The 19,140-nt window shown below is 42.6% G+C and overlaps 1 protein-coding gene across 1 annotated transcript in view; it reads right to left on the reverse strand.

Moving 5' to 3' along the window:
* Positions 1-17,385, reverse strand: part of DAP (death associated protein) — a 57,570-nt gene extending 40,185 nt beyond the window's left edge. The window contains exons 1-2 of the mRNA XM_087760855.1: positions 17,164-17,385; positions 10,282-10,378 (exon numbers count right to left, since the gene is read on the reverse strand). Of these exons, the coding sequence (XP_087616981.1) occupies positions 10,282-10,378; positions 17,164-17,218 (152 nt within the window). The 5' untranslated portion in view covers positions 17,219-17,385. The remainder of the gene's footprint in view (positions 1-10,281; positions 10,379-17,163) is intronic.
* Between the last annotated feature and the right edge of the window lie 1,755 nt (positions 17,386-19,140).

The following is a 19,140-nucleotide window of genomic DNA, read 5'->3' on the forward strand; positions in this document are numbered from 1 at the left end:
TTCTAAATAGCCTTATGTGGAAGAATTTGTGGTAATGTTATTAGTGTCACTATTGATATAAAACAGCATACACATGGCTACATACACTTTTCCTCTAGAATCACAATTTAGCATGAAGAATCACAGAAGTGTAAAAATACCCAGTTCAGTTTATTGAAATTTTATTCCATCACCTCCACTACAAAAGCAACATTTTAACAAACAAGCCAAAGGGGGTTGTGCATTAACTGGTGAGTTAATTCATTAGTGCCCCACAAAGCCAGAAGTCTAATACATTGCATACAAATAAGTTGCTTATTACCAACAATAAACATGTTGCATATTAGCAAATATGCCAATATGTTGCATGCAAAAAAAAAAAAAGATTTAAAAACAAAATAAAGATCTAACAATGACAGCTTTCTCAAGTAAAGTAACACAAAGTACTCTTGATCATCCTAACAACCACCAAACAGTAAACGCAGTTTATCAATGCATGTTCTAAACACTAATACAAGGTTACAGTCTCAGGAGAATGACCGTCAGGAATGGAGGACAATCAAGCTCATTATCAGCGTTTAGGGTGTACAAGGATGCACACACTCAGTAATGAAATTTTGCTTACTGAATTATTTTTGAAGACTTTCAGTAGGTCCAAATACTCTCAAAACAGACACTACAACTTAAGCTGTTCTGGCAAAAAACAGCCTAGCTCTTCCACTGTAGTACCTGGAGTTCTGCCTTCTTTTTGATTTAAAAAAAAAAAAAAAAAAAAAGTCTTTAGAGTAGGCTTTGGGAAGCAACGACAAACATTCAGCACTGCAAAGTACCAAAAAAGAAAAAATTGTCTTAAATACAGTCCGCTGTATTTGTCATTTTCTCAGAGTCAAATTTATAATTTGAGGAGACACCTAACCCAGTCATACCCTCAGCACATTGTCATTTGCAAGCTTAATGCTACCTCCCCCCATCCCGGACAGAATTCCCAAGGCAAGCAACAGGAGCTGAGTCTGAATGAATGCCCCAAGACTCGGGGAGGGCAGAGTCCACCTGCTGCAGAAGACACTGGTGAAACCAAACACGCTGGGGACTCTACAACAGCCTGATTCAGTACTGCAGTATGGGATGCAAGATGAAGCATGCCATGGGTCTCTCCATAATTGAGAGCTAGCCTCGTATTTAATTATGGCTCTAACAATCTGGAAAAAAAAGGGTTATATTTCAAGATCATTAGGGAAAAGAACGAACCACTTTGGTTGTACTCCGCAGCAACAAAAACAGCTCCTCTTTGAACACGTTAACAGCCCCAGGCTCACCGTGTTACATACAGTCTAAGGAACGAATCCCAGAGAAACTGAAACTCATCAGAACTAAGATTTGTGTGAATGTTGCTAAGGTGTTTTTTACTAATTGCCGTTTATTTAACGGGATGCCTGTGACCAAGATACCGTCATCGAAATGTTGCAATAAAATCAGAAGGCAGCGAGCCTACTGCAGCAAACATTTTCCCATCAAGTGATGTGCTGCAATGAACAGCTCTATCAACTGCTACAGCAGACTAAATAGAACTCTGATGATAATATAACAAGTTCAGTGTTGCTTTTAATTATCTCTCACATATCTCCTGCTTCTAGTACCAGTGTCCTGGATGCAGCCAACTGCAATTCCCTTTTGTTTGGCCCAGTGACAGTTAACAAATGACAATCCTGAAGTTTATTTTAATATTAAACTGCTTCAAAGTTCACTGCCTGCTGTAGCTGAGGCAGAAGAAACTTAAGGGAGAGGAAGGTGCTACTTGAGAAACAAGATTTCCCCCCTTCCTTGGCACACATGGTGTCAATCTCACACACCTCCTACTCATTTTCAACTCATGGTGACTTCACTTCAAACATAGAGTTTTGATTCTAAATGAATGAGTAGCAGCTGGTCTTCTGGCAGCTTTATCTAGCAGAAATTCATACCTTTAGCTTTAGGACTGCTCTCAGTGTTGCTGAACACTTAAGTAATACAGATTTGGGCTTAGTTGGCATAATGAAAAGCATCTGGTTATACTTTTGGGTTTGGAGATTTTTGTGCTTTATAATGCCTGTGTAACATCTGTTTCAACACTGTCTTTGCCTTCAAACTGGCATGGTGACCTTCATTTGATGCATTCCGCTACTTCAGAAAGATTCCAGGAGACAAGCACAAAGCAAAGTGCGACCACTCCAGCTATTAGCATAAGGTATTTTACTTTTCCATACAGACGTGGAACACCATGCTAACTAAGCTGTGTCACTCACAAGATACTACTTCCCTTCCCATCCATTTTCCTCTCGCATATGACTAAGCTTTTCTCACTTTCCTCATCGCACAGAATACAAATTACAGACTTGCATTCTTTTAAAATCTTTTTCTTACACCAGCTTGGTTGACAATTCAACTCAGCTTTCCAGCTAATTTCGTAAGACAGCATATGTTTCTTTGGGACTGAACCCAGCTCTCGCTGAGCTGGATTGTGTATCTTCTGTTCACTTTGAGGGGGGAAAATATCAGATCTTTTTTAGTTCTTTCACACATGCACACAGTACTTCAGGAATATGAAAAGAGCTATCCATATAATGTCATAACTAGCACTTACACTGATGGATTTATCAACCTACTGCTTCAATCATCAAGAAATACTGGAAGCAAGAAATAGTCTTTCAGAAGACTCACATCTTCCTGTATGAGAATGCTTCATTCATAATCTTGTCTAGCTTTTTCGCCATTCCCTACATTTACAGATATTTTCACTTCTTAAATGGAGATATTCACAGCCTCTTTTCTTTCCATACAGTAGTTCTGCATTTAAAAATCAGTATTACATATTCTATTCTCTATAGTTAAATCTATAACCATATATGCATTTGATATGGTTCAACACGGGTCATAGCAATTACTTCGCTACTTCTCCGAGTAACTGGTCATCTGCAGAAGGTATTGTCCTAAAAATCACATGAAAATTGCTCATATTGGGTTTTGTTTTTATAATTAAACAAATTATGCATATATAAACTTTATTAAATAGACTTCAGCATCTGCTAATCATAAAAACTATGCAAAAGATTGAGACATGAAGACGAATAATGAGGTGGGAAAATGCACTGAAGGCAATATCACTTATGTAAAGGAAAGGAGTGTGACACTATTAAGAAGCTATTCCCTTAACTGTGAAGTGAATGTAAGTCCAAAATAATAAAGATAAAGGGGGGGGGGAATACACTAAGCACAGAATCTTTCTGGAAAATAAAGATGTTTCGGAGAAGGTAGGAAGCTATTTCCCTCACTGCGCTATGTTCTGTACACTTGTCCTGGTTTCAGCTGGGATAGAGTTAATTTTCGTCTTGGTAGCCGGTATGGGGCTGTGTTTTGGGTTTAGGATGAGAACAATGTCGATGATACACTGATGCTTTGGTTCTTGCTAAGTAGCGCTAAGCTGTTGCTAAATAGGTGCTAAGTGGCGCTCACACTGGTCAAAGACTTTTCAGCTTCCCCTGCTCTGCCCGGTGCACAAGAAGCTGGGAGGGGGCACAGCCGGGGGGGTGCTGACCCAGACTGCCCAAAGGGCTATGCCATACCGTATGACGTCATGCTCAGTATATAAGCTGGGTAAAGAAGAAGGAAGGGGGGGACATTGGGCGTGATGGCGTTTGTCTTCCCAAGTAACCGTTAGGCATGATGGAGCCCTGCTTTCCTGGAGATGGCTGAACACCTGCCTGCCCATGGGAAGTAGTGAATGAATTCCTTGTTTTGCTTTGTTTGCGTGCACAGTTTTTGCTTTGCCTATTAAACTGTTCTAATTTATTTTACTTCAATTATTAAACTGTTCTTATCTCAACCCACGAGTTTTCTCCCTTTTGCCCTTCTGATTCTCTCCCCCATCCCACTGGTGGGGAGTGAGCGAGCGGCTGCGTGATGCTTAGTTGCTGGCTGGGGTTAAACCACGACAACACTGCTTAATAATGTTACAAAATTATAGTTGCAAATTTTTTACAGCTCTTGTGCCAGCAGAACTTCCTTTTAGCCTTCGGCATATTTAACCAAGTAAAGAAAAAGTTACAGTCACACCAAACACTGGTATGACAACGGGATAAATGCCCAATGTTTGCTGCAGTTCGCATCTTTCCCAGAAACCGCAAGCATAGTGTTCACAGCCAGGTTGCTTTTTCATTGCGTTTCCCCCAGACATTTCATCCTCTAAGGCCAACTGCCTCCAAAGCTCCACATCGGAGTAATGAGCTCAAAGGCCATGAAAAAGGACATGAATAAAAGCTCAAAGGACATGAATAAAAACCCTCAAGAGTCATATCCATTATATCCATACATACAATCAAGTTTCAGTTTTTATATGGTCAAGCATAAAATGGCAATATACAGTCTGTGAACATAATCTTTGTGTAAAGCCACATCAGCTCACAGAGGTAACAGAATCAGGCCCCAAAAAGAGGGGAAAAAAAAGAGGTGGTTAGAAAAGTGGTGGAAGAAATGTGAATTCTGTCAAAGAGAAGGATCTGGATGTTGACAGATGCTCGTACTTAGTGCACTCCTTCAGAGCTGCCTCCACTGACATGATAGTCCAAGGGACCTTTTAAGCCAACACTTAAGTGGCCCTGCTGCCAGAAGGGGAGACTCAGTCAATCCTCTACCCACCAAAGTTGCACATTTCCTCTCGAAAAACTTAAGCAGAAGATGTAGCAGCCTATCTGTCCCGACCTCTTTCTTTTAACCTTAAATATTCACCGTGCTGAGTCAATGCCTTCTTGCTTTTCCAATATTTTGGTTTTATAGATGCACGAACACAGGTAAAGAGGTCTTTTTTTCAGCTGTATGTTGGTGAACTACATGGGAGAAACACTAATGGGCTATTCACTCTAAGTATTTATGGAAGTACAGTGCTACCTGTTCATGGAGATTTGGTTTCCACGTTTAACAAGCTATGAAGTATCTCACTTTTTTTTTTGTGTTAGAACTCCCAAGATTTCTCTTTGTCAAACACCTGTTGTCTCTACAACAGACAATATTAGAACTAACTGGACAGAAACATTTTCATCCATGACGGATGCTACCTCCTACAGGACTTGCGTGCAAGCGAGCTGAACACCGGACATCATTTCCCAGGTCCTGGCTGTGCTGAAGGGCAGCTATTCCCAAGTTAAACGGTCAGGACTTTGACTTTACAGTTCCTGCCCCAGCTAAATAACCAGAACAACAAGGTGAAATACAAGGAAGAGAAACAGTTTCAAGCATTTCCATACTTAGGGTGTAAACAAGCATACAAACCTGCTCTAATGGCTCAGTTGTGTAATACACTTTTTTAAAAATTGTGTCAGAACTTTGGACAACAAGGGTCATTACAAGGCAAAAATTAAATATATTTCCATGACAGCAGAATCATCAATGGCAAATGAAAAATGGAAATCATGCCTGAGGCTTATTTCTTGTCAGTTGCAACAGAGCAAAGTGAGGGAAAGGAAAAACAAATTTACTCTTGAATGAAAGCATATACCTGCAGCCTGAATTTTTGAGATTTCCACCGCACTTCTAAAAGAAAAAAAGCTGATGCAGCTTAACTAGCATATTCAGACTCAACAAGTAACCTGAAAGATGACAGGGGCCTTCGACAACTCCTTTCTCACCATGGAGCTGAGTAAGTACCAAGACCTGCTTTTTGACATACGGACACCCATATGCTTCATTAGCATGATTTTGCTTTTGAGTCACCACATTCTAAATTATCCTCTCAAATTTTTTTCTTTTTCTTTTGCCCAATGAATATAGCTAAGGCCAATATCCACATCCGAAACTGAATTAAAATCCAGGCTGCATAATTTATTCTTTCTAGAGCTAATGGGGAAGTCAGACATAATGCTGGATTCACAATCTCCAAGTAAGTTTAAGATACAAAACGCATGCAATTTACATATGTACACCAAGAAACCACTCTATTGCATTTATATTCAGTAATTAAATCACTGTAATTACCGACTTTGTTTCAGAAATATAACAAAAGAGAAGGAAAGAGTCTTCAGACATGAAAGCCTTTGCAGTTTACCGCGTTTGTTAAAAGATCAAATGAGCCAGATATTTGCTTTACTTTTTTTTTTTTTTAAATCCAGATGCTGATATATAATTATAGTTTCTTCTTCTTGAGGTCCCAGACTGACGATTAATGAAGCTCTTGTGCAAAACTGAACAAGCAGCTCACTTCAAATTATCTGTCTTTCAGGAATATTTATTATGGCTAGAGTCAGATGCTGGCACAGGAGTGCATGTGATATTGCAAATCTCAGTTAAATACGCATTCTAATAAAGCCCAGGACTATGAGCAGCCTACTCATTCCAAATATTTTCTGTGACAACATACAGTCCTGAAAAATGATGCCTTCTATTCATAACCCTACTTCTAATTATACGTTTCACCTTCATCTAGCATCACAAAAAAAACCTTCCGGCAGCAATCAGTATGACTGTCAATCAATCAAAACTGCAACCATATCTGAAAAACAAATCAATGCAAGTGTTAAGCAATTACAGAAACATAAGAAAATCAATAACGGATCAGACCACAAGTTCATCTAACCAGTATCCTATCTCCAACCAGGCTGATCAAAATTACTGTTGTCCCAAAGAACACGTGGGCAAAGGACCTCACCTCACAGTCAAGTTTACCACTGACATCTTGACCACAGTGGTGCCACTGGCTTTGGATGCCACACACATTTTTCTTTAGTTCACCTAAACCAAATGATGCAATCCCTCCCTCCTTTCATCAAGTCTTCTCCATATAATCACATCCAGTCATTCCTCTTTAAGTAAAACTATACGTATACCAGACATATAAAATTATTTCCATTACTGCTCAAGGCTGAGAACTGCCTTGTAGGAATAGTTTAAATTCGTATAAAACCATCTTACCACATATTGTTTTAAGGGATCGCAAATCACCATTATGACAAGTCAGCCTACCATTTCATGAAATGGTAGGTTTTCATAACAATTTTATTTTAGGAACCAGAACTGAATAAAATACTTTGCAGAGTAAATTACAGTAACTGGATTGCAAGTTGCTAAACAACTGAGAAAAAGAAATGTCAAAGAAGATATACCTGGTGAATGTTAAAGTCACCTTTATCACAGCACAGTTAGCTACTTCAGGGGTGTTTACCTCCATCAGCTTTGTTTACGTTAAGACTAGAAACACTGACCCAGCCTCTTTTTCTGCAAGCACACTGCAAAAACAATGCCAGCTGTCTCCAAAGCCGCAAGTACTTCTATGAACTCTAGCTGAAAGCTTTTTTGCTGAGCAGCTGCTCAGATTTGTGCCATTGTGGGGAGGACACATGCTCTCAGAGCTCCCAGGGAACTCTGGGAGAGCTCAAAATCTCAAATTCTGCCTCGATTTACTCCCAGTTCCATTAATATGTCTGAGGACTAAGCCTGCAAGGAGATTAAAATAATCACTTGATCATCCTAGCCTCCCTCTTCACAGATACACACAAATTACTCTTCTCTGTTTTATTATTTTCTCTCACATCATTTTCAGCTGCCAATACCACCTGATAAGAGTCGCCTGAAGGGATGTTTGCTTCTTTTGACTTTGAATGCAATAGGGAGTAGAGATTGCATCATATCAATGATACTACCTTAAAATGGCAAAGACTAAAAACGAGAGAGTAGAAAGTTAAAAACACAGATGTCTCTGCATCTGCTTAGCAGACGGGGGGACATAAAATACCAGGTAGCAAAGACCAAAAAGTACATGTATATTGGTGCTGTAGAAAGCAGAACAGAATGCTAGTGGCCTCTTCTCCCCCTCCTGATAAACCTCCCTCCACAGGCATCAGAAGTCCAGATGTTTTGGAAGAGCACCATGAAGCCCCAGGAGCAGACAGAGAAACTCCAGGGGACTGCACCTTCCAGCACAAAAGCAGCTGACATGCTGCAAACGTAATTTAATTTTGACAAACAACAACAACAAGTTCATGTACTATGGCCTGTGGAGTTTGCTTATTCTGTCTATGGCTAAATAATGTCTTGCTCACATCTACAGCTTGTACAGCCACCGGCTGTAGAAGTACTCCCACAGGAGCCTACAACAGGCACATTAAACCCTTTCCCTCGCAGACGCAAAGGTTTCTCAGTTCTACCAGGAAAACAACTTCTCTCGGACTTGTAAAACAACTTACAGTTTTGTTTTATAATTCATGCTGGTTCCCATCTAACTATGCTCCTTATGTCCTTCCTGCCACTTTCTTTCTCAAGAGGATTAAATCAAAGAAATAAAAATTTCAGACCAATGCTTTTTGTATTAATATACAGGCTCAAGAAACAGGTGCCTAATAGGGACCAATAATGTATGCTCTACAAAAAAAAAAAAAAAAAAAACAACAACAAAAAAAACACAAAGCAAAGAGCACACTCCGAGTGTGTATTTTGTCAATAAACTGACCAGGTAGCTAAGGGAGTAGATGCAACAGTTAGCTATTCCCTAGTTAATAAGGTAGCTCTAGAGGTCATTAAACTTTCTCCTCTGCCTTGAAAGCATAAAAATTGCTCCAGGGCCTGCTTTACAATATTAATATACAGTGCATATTTGTTAGCGTCTTAAGATCAGGAGCGCACTCCTCCTGATCGTTCTGTTGGCTCCACGTTGTTTTGCACCATGGATTGGTCTCAAGGCACCTAACCTGGACTCCTTGCAGATGACGCTACACTGGAACACGCAGCCCACGGAGACACCTAACACACATCAGCTAGGACTGGTCCTTCAGTCCAGAAGACCAGACTAAGCAATTTCAGAAACACACGCAGTGTGAACATGAAGCCCTCAGCACCGACTGTTTCCCCCTACAGATCTGTTTCTATTGTGGCACAGCACCTGCTAAAGCAGATGCAGCCACAAAGACCAAGGTTAAATTTTAACTTTTCCCTACACTATTTGAGTGAGAAGGGAAAATTACAATCTTGTTTGAAGAAAGGAATAAAGCAGATAGCTATATTGTGACAGAGGTTCAGATCTGTGAACAAGCATAAGAAGTCTTCTCATTTAGATCCTAATAAGATTCCCTCACCACGAGGCTGGCATGCCAAGGAAATGCAAGAATAAGCAGGTATATAACACACCTTAAATAAAAGGATGTAACCCCAAGCAAAGTTTAAATTTACCACAAGGTATGAGTCCTTCCTTTGGACAAAACCTGACTGCAATACAAACTCTGTTCCAACTCACATTCCACTGAACAGAAATATAAGATGACCAATTTGCTTAATGAAGAAATGGCATAAAGTGTTGTTTTCCTGCCTTTCATTTGAATAAATTAATAAGAATTACTTTTCCCTTCTCATAAACATGTTTCCCAGTGAAGTTGTGATTTAGTAAATAAGCACGTTTGTTCTTATTTACAGAGATATTTTCACAATGCCAACTTATTACCATGGTGTTACATGTAAAATAAACATCATGTAAGTCAGTCTACTTACCAAAGCACAAGAATGGCTCTCTGGTTTTTTTTGCCTTGAACAAATAGCAAGGACAAACCCATGCAATAAGCTAGTACATAAAGATTTCAGGTAAATATAGTCTTGGTTACAAAGAAAAACAGCTAGCCAAGGAAAGCAGAACAAAACCAGGTGGCTTTTGTATGAACAGAAATACAGCAACAGTCCATTGAACCTCCCTGCTTTCATTTCTACACAGCAGTGACTAGCAGTTTTAAGTAGATTTATTAATCTACAGTAACAACTGTTTGCTTTGGTATCCTCCACTACTAAAACTGCTAAATTCCCACCCAAAATAAAAGCAGATAATATTAACAGCATTTATTTTTACTTGTCTTTTAAAAAGCACCATATTGTCAAATACCTCGCAGAGACAGGGATATGGGCCAAACGGTAGAAGGAATCACCTAGCACACAGGAAGACGACCTCATATGCAGACTGACAGCCTAATGCTTGTGACCAAATGTGCCTAGCCTCTATATTTCTGCAAAGTGTGAAATGATGTTCAGAGATTTTAGGAAACCTGATGTCTTACATTAACTGTACTTTTTTCTCTAACCTTCTCCTACCTGGCAGGATCATTTAAAGGAGGCTCAGCAAGGTAAAAATTCCCAAATTCCCCAATTCTCTTGAAGGAATATATAACTTGCTACTGCTTTAAATCAATTTTATGATACAAAAACAACTGTATCCTTGGTTTGCTATCCACAAGGAAAACAAAACCAGTGATAAGGTTCAAAGTCATGGAAATTCACTGTAGCACAGCAAATCAAAATGCTCACCTGCTGGTTTCCCAGTCTTGGTCATCCTTATCTTTTTCCTCTTTGGCATCAGAATTGTGTGGGTGCTTCTGCACAATCCGCATCCCACCAGCTTTCACTGGAATGAAAATTAGAGAGACACAACAAACCTCAGTCAAATCAGATTAAGTGAAGAATGTTTTAAGGATGATACTCCCCCCGCCCCCGCCCCCCCCCCCCCCCCCAATATTTCACAGAATAGTTTCATAGTTATCATAGTTTGGAAAAGGGGTCCAAAGTGTTTAAAAGTGGCAAGCGTGAAGAACAGCTACTTCAGGGCTGCATCTGCCATTCTCTTTCACATCATGACATCTTTGCTCATCCTGAGAAGTTGCAGCTCATTTTACCACCTGCTTCCAATACCATTTTAGAAAACTCAACTCTGTTTTAACTCTCTCCCACCCCTGCAAACTTGCAGCAGTCAGAAGAAGAAATGGAGGCTACAGCTTGCATAACGCCATGGAAAAGGCCACAACTGTGAATGTTAAATAATCCCATAAAACAAGAAGGGATGAAGAACCTCACTTGTCATTTCAAGTTAAAAAGTACAGCTATAATAATAATAGTATTTATACAAGGAAAGATTTCATGAACAGTATAATAAAAAGCAAAGTTTAGGGTGCTCTTAACTCGCATTTAGAACAGAGCTTTTTGTTTTGCAAAACATAAGCATTTACTACATTTCAAATCTTTGTCATGATTTAGTTTTAGAAATTATCCAAACATGAAAGCATCCCTTTGAAACACAAAACAAGAAGTGAAAGCAAATCCACTTATGTTCATCATTTATCCCCTCCAAACTGAAATATAAAACAGGAACCAAGACAGGCCTAACACTGCAGCTACTAAGCAGAGCAGCAGGCAGGCTGCTCTTGATCTGCTTTCTGTTTTGATATTGTACTTTTTTTTTTTTTTTTTGCTTCAACCATTGCTATACACGCTTACAGGACAGCACAAGATAAGATGATGCATCTCGCTAGCTAATTGGATGGGTTACATTGCCATCAGCAACCGCATCAGAAAACCACTACAGCAGTTAGGAGTCAATAAAACCACCTACGGATGCGTTGGTTTGTGTTTCGCGTTGCCGCGACACAGCAGGTCTGTGGACAGCCTCGGCAGAGATGTCACAGCCCCAGCAAGCAGGATGCCAGAGCAGCACCGGGAAGGAGCCGAAGCGGCTTGCCGGCGGGGCTAGGGGAGGCTGTACTTCTGACAGCCCTCCTGCGCCCAGCCACGGAGGGATTACCCTACCTCGCAGCAGGTCAGTGCTAATCCCCGAAACCTAGAAACAGGTTTAGTTCTCAGTTTTTAACCAGGACAGCAATGGAAAGGATGCTCTTGTGCATAAATTTTACAGCCTGGGCGAAGGCAAGCAGTAAAGAGAAAGTGACCTGCCCTAGGAGAAAGTGACAGCTTTTTGGCCCTACGATTTTTTACATAGATTTTAAGCTTTGAGTGACATTTAAAAGATAAACTTCTTAGTCAGTAAAGGACATTAACTAAAGACAGGCCATCAACAGACAAAACCAAAGAAATATCTTTGAAAACCTATGAAAACAGTGTCCTCTTATGTATTACAAAAAAAAAAAAAAACCCAAACCAAACCACTAGCCGTTCTGTGTTCTCTCTCCAGCATAAAACTTAAAATACTTCAATTGGTGAGAAATGTTTCACATGGGACAAAGAAAGATAGAAAGGTTAGGCAACAAAGAAATGTAGTTTTAAAAATGGAAAAAAAAATTAAAATTCCTATTAATTTTTCTCAATGCAAACTCCTTAGAAATTTAAGTTAGTTTGCAAAAGCAAACACTCTGTCAAGTGCTGTCTCGTTCTAACACCTCAGCTAATCAAAGTGATTGGTATGTTTTATTTACATTAATTTATAAATTTAACATCATCGCACAATTAGTTCTTATTAGTTCCCTGTCAAATTCCTTTTTTGCGGTAGATGCTGTTTCCACAGCAACATCTGCCAGGCTACAAACAGCACTTCTGGACAATACACACACGCTTCCACGTTCTTCACCATCCAACAGAAAACTAAAGAAAACGCTACCCAAAGACTTAGTGCTAATTTCAGTGGTCTAAAATCTCTCTCCTCTCATATTGTATATCATCAGGCCATCAGCCACTTGGTTTCTCTTTATCCGTTACTAGCAAAGATATGCAGCTAACATGTTCAGATTTGTCTGTATGTAGAATTAACAGGGATTAAAAAGCAAATAACCAGACAATCAAAAGGCGTAACAGTGACTGACCAATGCAGTAACTTAATAATTTTAATAATCTAATTTTTTGCACTAATATCAACAGGCATAGTACAGTCAGCTAAAAGTACATTGGTGCATAACTGAATAATCTTTAGTAATCCAGGGTTACTGTGCAGATTTGGGAAACCAAAAGAAGAATCCAGCAAACAACTGCAGTAATAATTTGTATTTCTGAGACCAAAAGTGAAATAATTAGATCAGCATCCTATACATAGAGCTGATGTACATCTCTGCCACGTGTGACACAGCATGCTCATGCCCAATCTAGTTTCAAGAGACTTATCTTAAGAAGAGAAATACCCTTGCAACATAATTCACCTTCCTTTTCAAAAGATTTCAACCAAGCTACATTACCTCAGGGTCAGACAGAGAGAAGAAATTATGATTACATCCACCAAGCTAAAGAAAAACCCACTCCATTTGTGAGATTTTCTTGGGGCTTATGAGGATTCATCTGTTTCTTACTTGCCTAGCATTTACTACGTAATTTGACAGATGCTTACCACAGTGATTTTGTCACTTAAAAGTTGTTCTTAAAAGAGTACAAGCTCAGATTTCCTTATAGTAAATTCTGCACAGAGCAGAGAGAGGATTTCAATAACTGATAAATCATCTTCCAGAACGCTGCCAGAAATCAGTGCCCAGAAGAGGACGGTGTCAACGACACCGTGGTGGGATTAGGAAGAAACCAGTTCCCATGCTGGAGAGGGAGCTCGGGCTGCAGTTGCTCGGGAGAGCTCAGGTGGGATCTGTGCTAAGCCAGGAGGGGACCGGGAACAGCTCCCAGTGGTGGCGATCGCCAAGAGGCCACCAGCCTCTAAAGTGCGAAATAAGGAGGGGATCATCTGGCAGCACGCTCCAACAAGAGCAACAGCACAAGTCTGTTTGCCCCACTGCTGGATAAGAGCCGAGTTTGGGATTTTAATTATTATCTGTTACGCTTTCCCCCCTCCCGAGAGGCAGACGGGACTGTCTTGTTTGTCCTGTGAACGCCAGCCTGCGTTCCTCTTAAGGGTACGACTACTCCTTTTGGCAATGTATTAAACAACTGCGTTAATCAATTACCACTCAAGATGATCTGGAGTCGGTAAACATTCTCAGTCTATTTACCCTTCTTTTTTCCCACTGCCGTGCTTCTTTCAGACGGCTCCCAGTTTCTGAAACTGAATTCTGAAATAAACCCCACTGAGTCACAGCAAGCACGAAGTACCTAAAGAAGCACCGCAGCTCTGCGACAGCTCCGGCCCCAGCTCGCTCAGGTTGCAGACCCAAGGCAGTCCTTCTTGGGGAAACCTTCCAGCTCAACTCAAACGGCCCGCTGGTCACAGCAACCGGACAGGAGCTTTTAGAATTGCAGAGTATAACCAAGAGCTTTAGCAGCTTCCCGTTTTCCTTGAGTATAGTATTAAATATTAACACAACATTTATTTCTTATGTACTGCATAATAACAGATTCCATTACATCGATAAGATGTATGAAAAGCCAGGACTGAGGGAAATGCAAAATACGCCGTTCTGCAAGCTTAAGGGAATATACATTAGTGTCTGACAAAACAAGAACAGAAGTAAGAGCTATTACATACCTTCATTTCACAGAAATCTTGTCTCAGAGCTATATTTTTTTAATGTAGGAAAAAGCACATAACTATTTCCACAAATCTACTGTAAAGCTTCATAAATAAACTATTAACACAATCACCTTGCTTTACTGATCCACAGTATCTACTAGAAGAAATGAACAGCTAAAAGCATAATTACGGAGACCTCCTTAGAGGGACTGCAAGTGGTACAAACCTACTCAGCAATGTATTATAGATGCATTGATCTCCCTGAGAGACAGATATTTAATAAAGCTTAAGTTGGGGCCCTCTTAAGTTTCAGAAAGGAGTTCAAAGTTGCTTTGTGCACCCTGTTACCAGCCTGAGGTCTTGAGGTTTCTCTCCACTTCATTATCTTTTGTCTTTTCAAGTGCTTTTCTTGTCTTTTCTTTTTTCCCCTATGTGAAAGATCAATGCAGAGAGGAAGCTAACAGACTCCACGCAGTCAGTAAGCGAGGGCTAACAGTGCATATGGCAAACAATGGATTTGTCAATTCTGCTTTAATTCGATGATCCAAATCCTTCCTAACTTTTACGTGTCTAATTCATACTCAGTGGGGTAAGACATACCTGTAATTACAGGTAGGGCTCTTTATACAACCGTACGCAGCAAAACCAGAACTTTTAAGCCATTAGTCAAAAACGATCCCCTATTCGCATCTTTGCCTTACTAGGAACCTGCCTTGTTATTTATGAACACAAGTCCACCTGTATTTATGTAGTCATCTTTTATTTATTTTTTGAAAAATTTTTTTACTTTCATTTTATTAAAACTTGTTTGCAAACTGCCCTATTACATTATATTATTATTCAAGGATCTAAACCAGCTTGAGCTAGAAGATTAAAACCTAGCTTCAGCCCCTAGAGTAAATATAAACTGCCGCTAGTCAGCACATTTATTGTGGATTTTCCAAGTGTTAAAAGACCACAGGGCCACTTTCCTCTGCCAACCAGCTCAGAACCATCTTCTTCCAGAAATGACCTGAAGATACTGTAAAGCATTAGGTTTTTTTTGTGGCCTCAAAGACAGACTTGGTGATCGCCTTCCTTCAAAAGCTGAATTGGTGCTGCATACTCACAAAAAAACCCTCAGGGATACTAATGATCTTAAAAGGCACATAGCTGAAAAAGTTCTTCAGTTCACATGTGGATGCATGTTTTACAAATAAAAAAAAAAATACTACTACTGAAATACTCCGACAGCAAGGGAAACCTGTACTGTACTCCAGTTGTGCTTTTGCACTGTGCCTCACTAGTTTCTCATGTGGCCTACAGAGGCTCACTTCAGGTCTTTAAAGAAATTCCACCTGTTTCAAAAGACAGGTTTTGAAGAAAAACTCTCAAACATGCCACAACATCAGGAAATACAGTGACAAAGCACCGAAATGAAAGTATCTGCCATTTACCCTTCATTCCCTTTCCATCAGTGGTGCAGCAGGAAGACACAGCTAAACCAACCTCAGGTCTTAACCATCCCTTCACACTGAAGCTGACGTTTACCCGACCTCAAGGTGAGGCAGCTCGAGGAACGATGGCAGCAAAAGCTGTTGACGTTGGGAAAGGTGCTTTGGTTTGGTTCCCTGAACCAGCTCACCAGGTCAGGTAAGAGCTAATGCCATGACAAGGGAGGCTGCAGAACTGGGACGACTCTGCTCAGTCAAGAGATCGGCTTAACTGTACTGCTGAACTGTATTTGCCATGCAAAGCAAAGCCATGACTTCTCACTTCTAGTGTCTATTTAAAGGAATTTCAGGTCCTCATTACAAAAAGAGCAGTATTCAATCAGGGTTCAAAAATTGTTTTCAAATTCAGCTTTAAATCTCATCAATTGATTTTAATATTAAACTAACCACCCTGTGAATTAAGAATTTCAGCATTTCTTGACTGAAACACTTTAAAAAAACAAAACAAAAACAAACCCCAACTATTCCGCCAGGAAACACTAGAAGGGGCATGAAAAGTTGCTGGTGCAGGGACCGAAGTTCCCTTTTTTTAAGAAAACTGTAATATAGAAGAAGAAAACTAACAGCACTGAAGGAAGAAAACAACTTGGATACTGCGAGCCACCTGTGTACAGAGAGGAGCTGGCGGCTCAGCGGATCAGTGCCCGCCGAGGGTGAAACCCGGCTCCCAGCCCGACCACCCACTGCCTCGCTCACCCACGAGCGCGCAGCAGCGGGTGGAAGGTGCCGGAGCTCCTGTGCCGGACAGCCAGCAACCAGCTTTGCTTGCTTCCTACCCTGCCAGCCTCTAGATTTAAAGCCAGGAGGGCGCAGCCTGCTCTGGCTTGCGCGGTGCTGCCAACGGCCGCGCAGGCCGTGGTGTGGCCGAGGCTGCTCCTCTCCCCTTCCCGCCTTTACCAGCCGCGGGCGGTGGCTTCGTAGGCCTCCGCCGCCTTTCGAGGTCGCGATGCCCTCACGGACAGGGACCGACGAAGACGGCGCTATCTGCCTCCCGGGCCAGAAGCTGGAGATGCCAAACAGCACAAACCCGAGGAGGATTCGTCTGTGACCAGGGAGCTCCTCTGGGAAAAGCCGGGCAGGGAGCGTCGCCCCGGCTGCTAGCGAAGGCCGCCAGCGGGCAGGGAAAGCTGAAGGAGGGCGGGCGGGCGGCAGAGATGGGGGCCCAGGAGCACCTCCCCGCCACAGAAAGCCGCGTCAGGCGTTGCGGTGGGCGGCGGGGCCCGAGCAGCGGAGCACGGGGAAACCGCCCCGGGCTCACACCCGCCGGGGCTCACACCCACCCGCCAGGGCTCACACCCGCCGGCAGCGGCGGCGGGACCCGCCCGAGACCGCCCTCGCCCTCCTCAGCCCCGGGCAGCGCCCCGGCGCCCGCAGGCCGGGGACTTGGCGGGGAAGCGGCGCCCGGCCGGGCTCTCCCCGAGCCGCTCGGCCCCTTCCCGGCCCGCGGCTGCCCAGGCCGCCCCGGCCCCCCCTGCCCATCCCCAGGGGTGGGAAGAGAAAGAGCGGAGAGACGGGAACCGGCGGCCGTACCAGCAGGAGGGTGTCCGGCCCGCGTCTCTGCTTTCTCTTTGGGAGGCGAAGACATTTTTACTGTGGCAGCGGCAGCGGCCCCGCTCCCTCACCGGGCACCCGCACCCGGACGCTGAACAACCAGCAACCGGCCCGGCCTGCGCGGCGCTGCCCCGCTCCCGCCCTGTCAACGTGGCCGCCGGGCGCCGCCGCCGGGACGCGCCCACCCAGGGGCGGTGCCGCCCCCGCCCCCGCGCCGCCGGCAGCCGCCGGGGCGGGACCGGGGGGTGGGGCCGGGGCGGGGCTGCGGGGCGGCGGAGCGAGGCCCGGTGGGGGCGCGGCCGGGCTCTGTCTCGGTTTGTTTCTCTGTTTGTTTACCTAGCGGTCTGTTTTCTTTTTCATTTCTCTTCTCGTGATCCTTTTTGCCGCCGCTACGTGAGAAGTGGGTGTTGCGAAACTGCCACCCTGCTGCAGCCAGCCTTTCGTTCTGGTTCCCCCCCCCCCCCCCCCCCCCCGAGCAATATGAGTTCGTCTGACTTTATGTTCCCGCAACAGACTGCCTTTAAAATCCCGTTTGGGTAGCATATGCAATTTTAGAGGGTAATACACCTTTTTATCTAATTGCTACGAGAAAACGGCACGGGCAGTTAACGTGGTTCTGCATTACGTGCCGGTACGCTTCAAATAGGACTTTTCGTTAGTGGCTAACGGGCGATTCACATCTTCCACTTCATTTTGCCCCGCCCAACCGCGTGGGTGTGAGGTGGCACGCGCGGCGCCCATCTTGCCCGCGCTTCAGGTCTCATTACCTTCGCCTCTGTGATCGCGGTGCTGATTCACGCCGGTTTGAGAAGTCTTCCCAGCGCTTCACTTCTACATTTTCCAAGCGATGCGGAAAGGCACGCGGCACGATACCTAAATTAATTCTGTCAGCAGCGAAGTGTAAACCGTACCGGCTCTTCTGGTTTTCTTTTATAATTTGACATAAGGAAAGTGAGTCCCCCAAAAGACGAGTGTATGATGGTTGGAAGTTGAACCCCCCAAAAGCGCTGTAGTTATACTGCATCCCAGGTATGTTATAGGGAAATTAATGTAATAATATTTGAGTTACTTGCTCCCACTCTGCTACAATCATATTACCATTGTCAAAATATAAGTGATGGGTAAATAGATGGGGGTTTTTTTGACAACAGTCCAAAACATAACCACATCATAGTATCCTTAATAGCCTGCATGAGCACATGTTTAAAAATGCTGTAACTAAGTTCTTGCATTTTGCTGCTGCGTAATTTCAATTTCTTACACATATGGCACTTGAGAGTCTCAGATTATATTTTCAGCTCTGTCACCTGCTGTGGAGCCTAACACAAATGACTCCAATTCCCTTTCCAGTCTCTATCAAAGCCTATTCAGATTATAATTTTCTTGAGGGCAGAATTATCTCCTAAATGGAGATTGTAATGCTTGTCTACTGCCCTCTGGATTTGAATTAAAAGATTATATTTTCAGTTATTCTCGTTTTTTCCTAGGCATGTTTGGTTTGGATTTGCCTGTGCTGGTTACCAGAGTCAGTATGAATTTTTTGCTGTTGCAGGTTCAATCTTAACCAACTGTTACAGAATTGAAATTGAAGAAAATGTGCTTTATGACATTAAAAACCCCACAAGTTAATGTTTTTTCTCTAAGAATCAGTACTAATTTCATACTTCAGTGCAAAGATTTGTTATGTGGAGGTGTACCGGGAGGAAGAATTACATCAAAGATGTGCTTTGGCTGTTCCTGCAGCATTTCACAGAATCATAGAATCATAGAATCGTCAAGGTTGGAAAAGACCCTTAAGATCATCGAGTCCAACCGTCAACCTATCACTGCCAAGTCCACCACTAAACCATGTCTTCAAGAACCGTATCTATCCGTTCTTTAAATACCTCCAGGGATGGAGACTCAACCACTTCCCTGGGCAGCCTGTTCCAATGCTTGACCACCCTCTCGGTGAAG

The sequence above is a fragment of the Nipponia nippon genome, unplaced genomic scaffold (genome assembly GCF_047370975.1).
Source record: "Nipponia nippon isolate SJK-2023a ecotype South Korea unplaced genomic scaffold, ASM4737097v1 scaffold_1, whole genome shotgun sequence".
NCBI lineage: Eukaryota > Metazoa > Chordata > Aves > Pelecaniformes > Threskiornithidae > Nipponia > Nipponia nippon.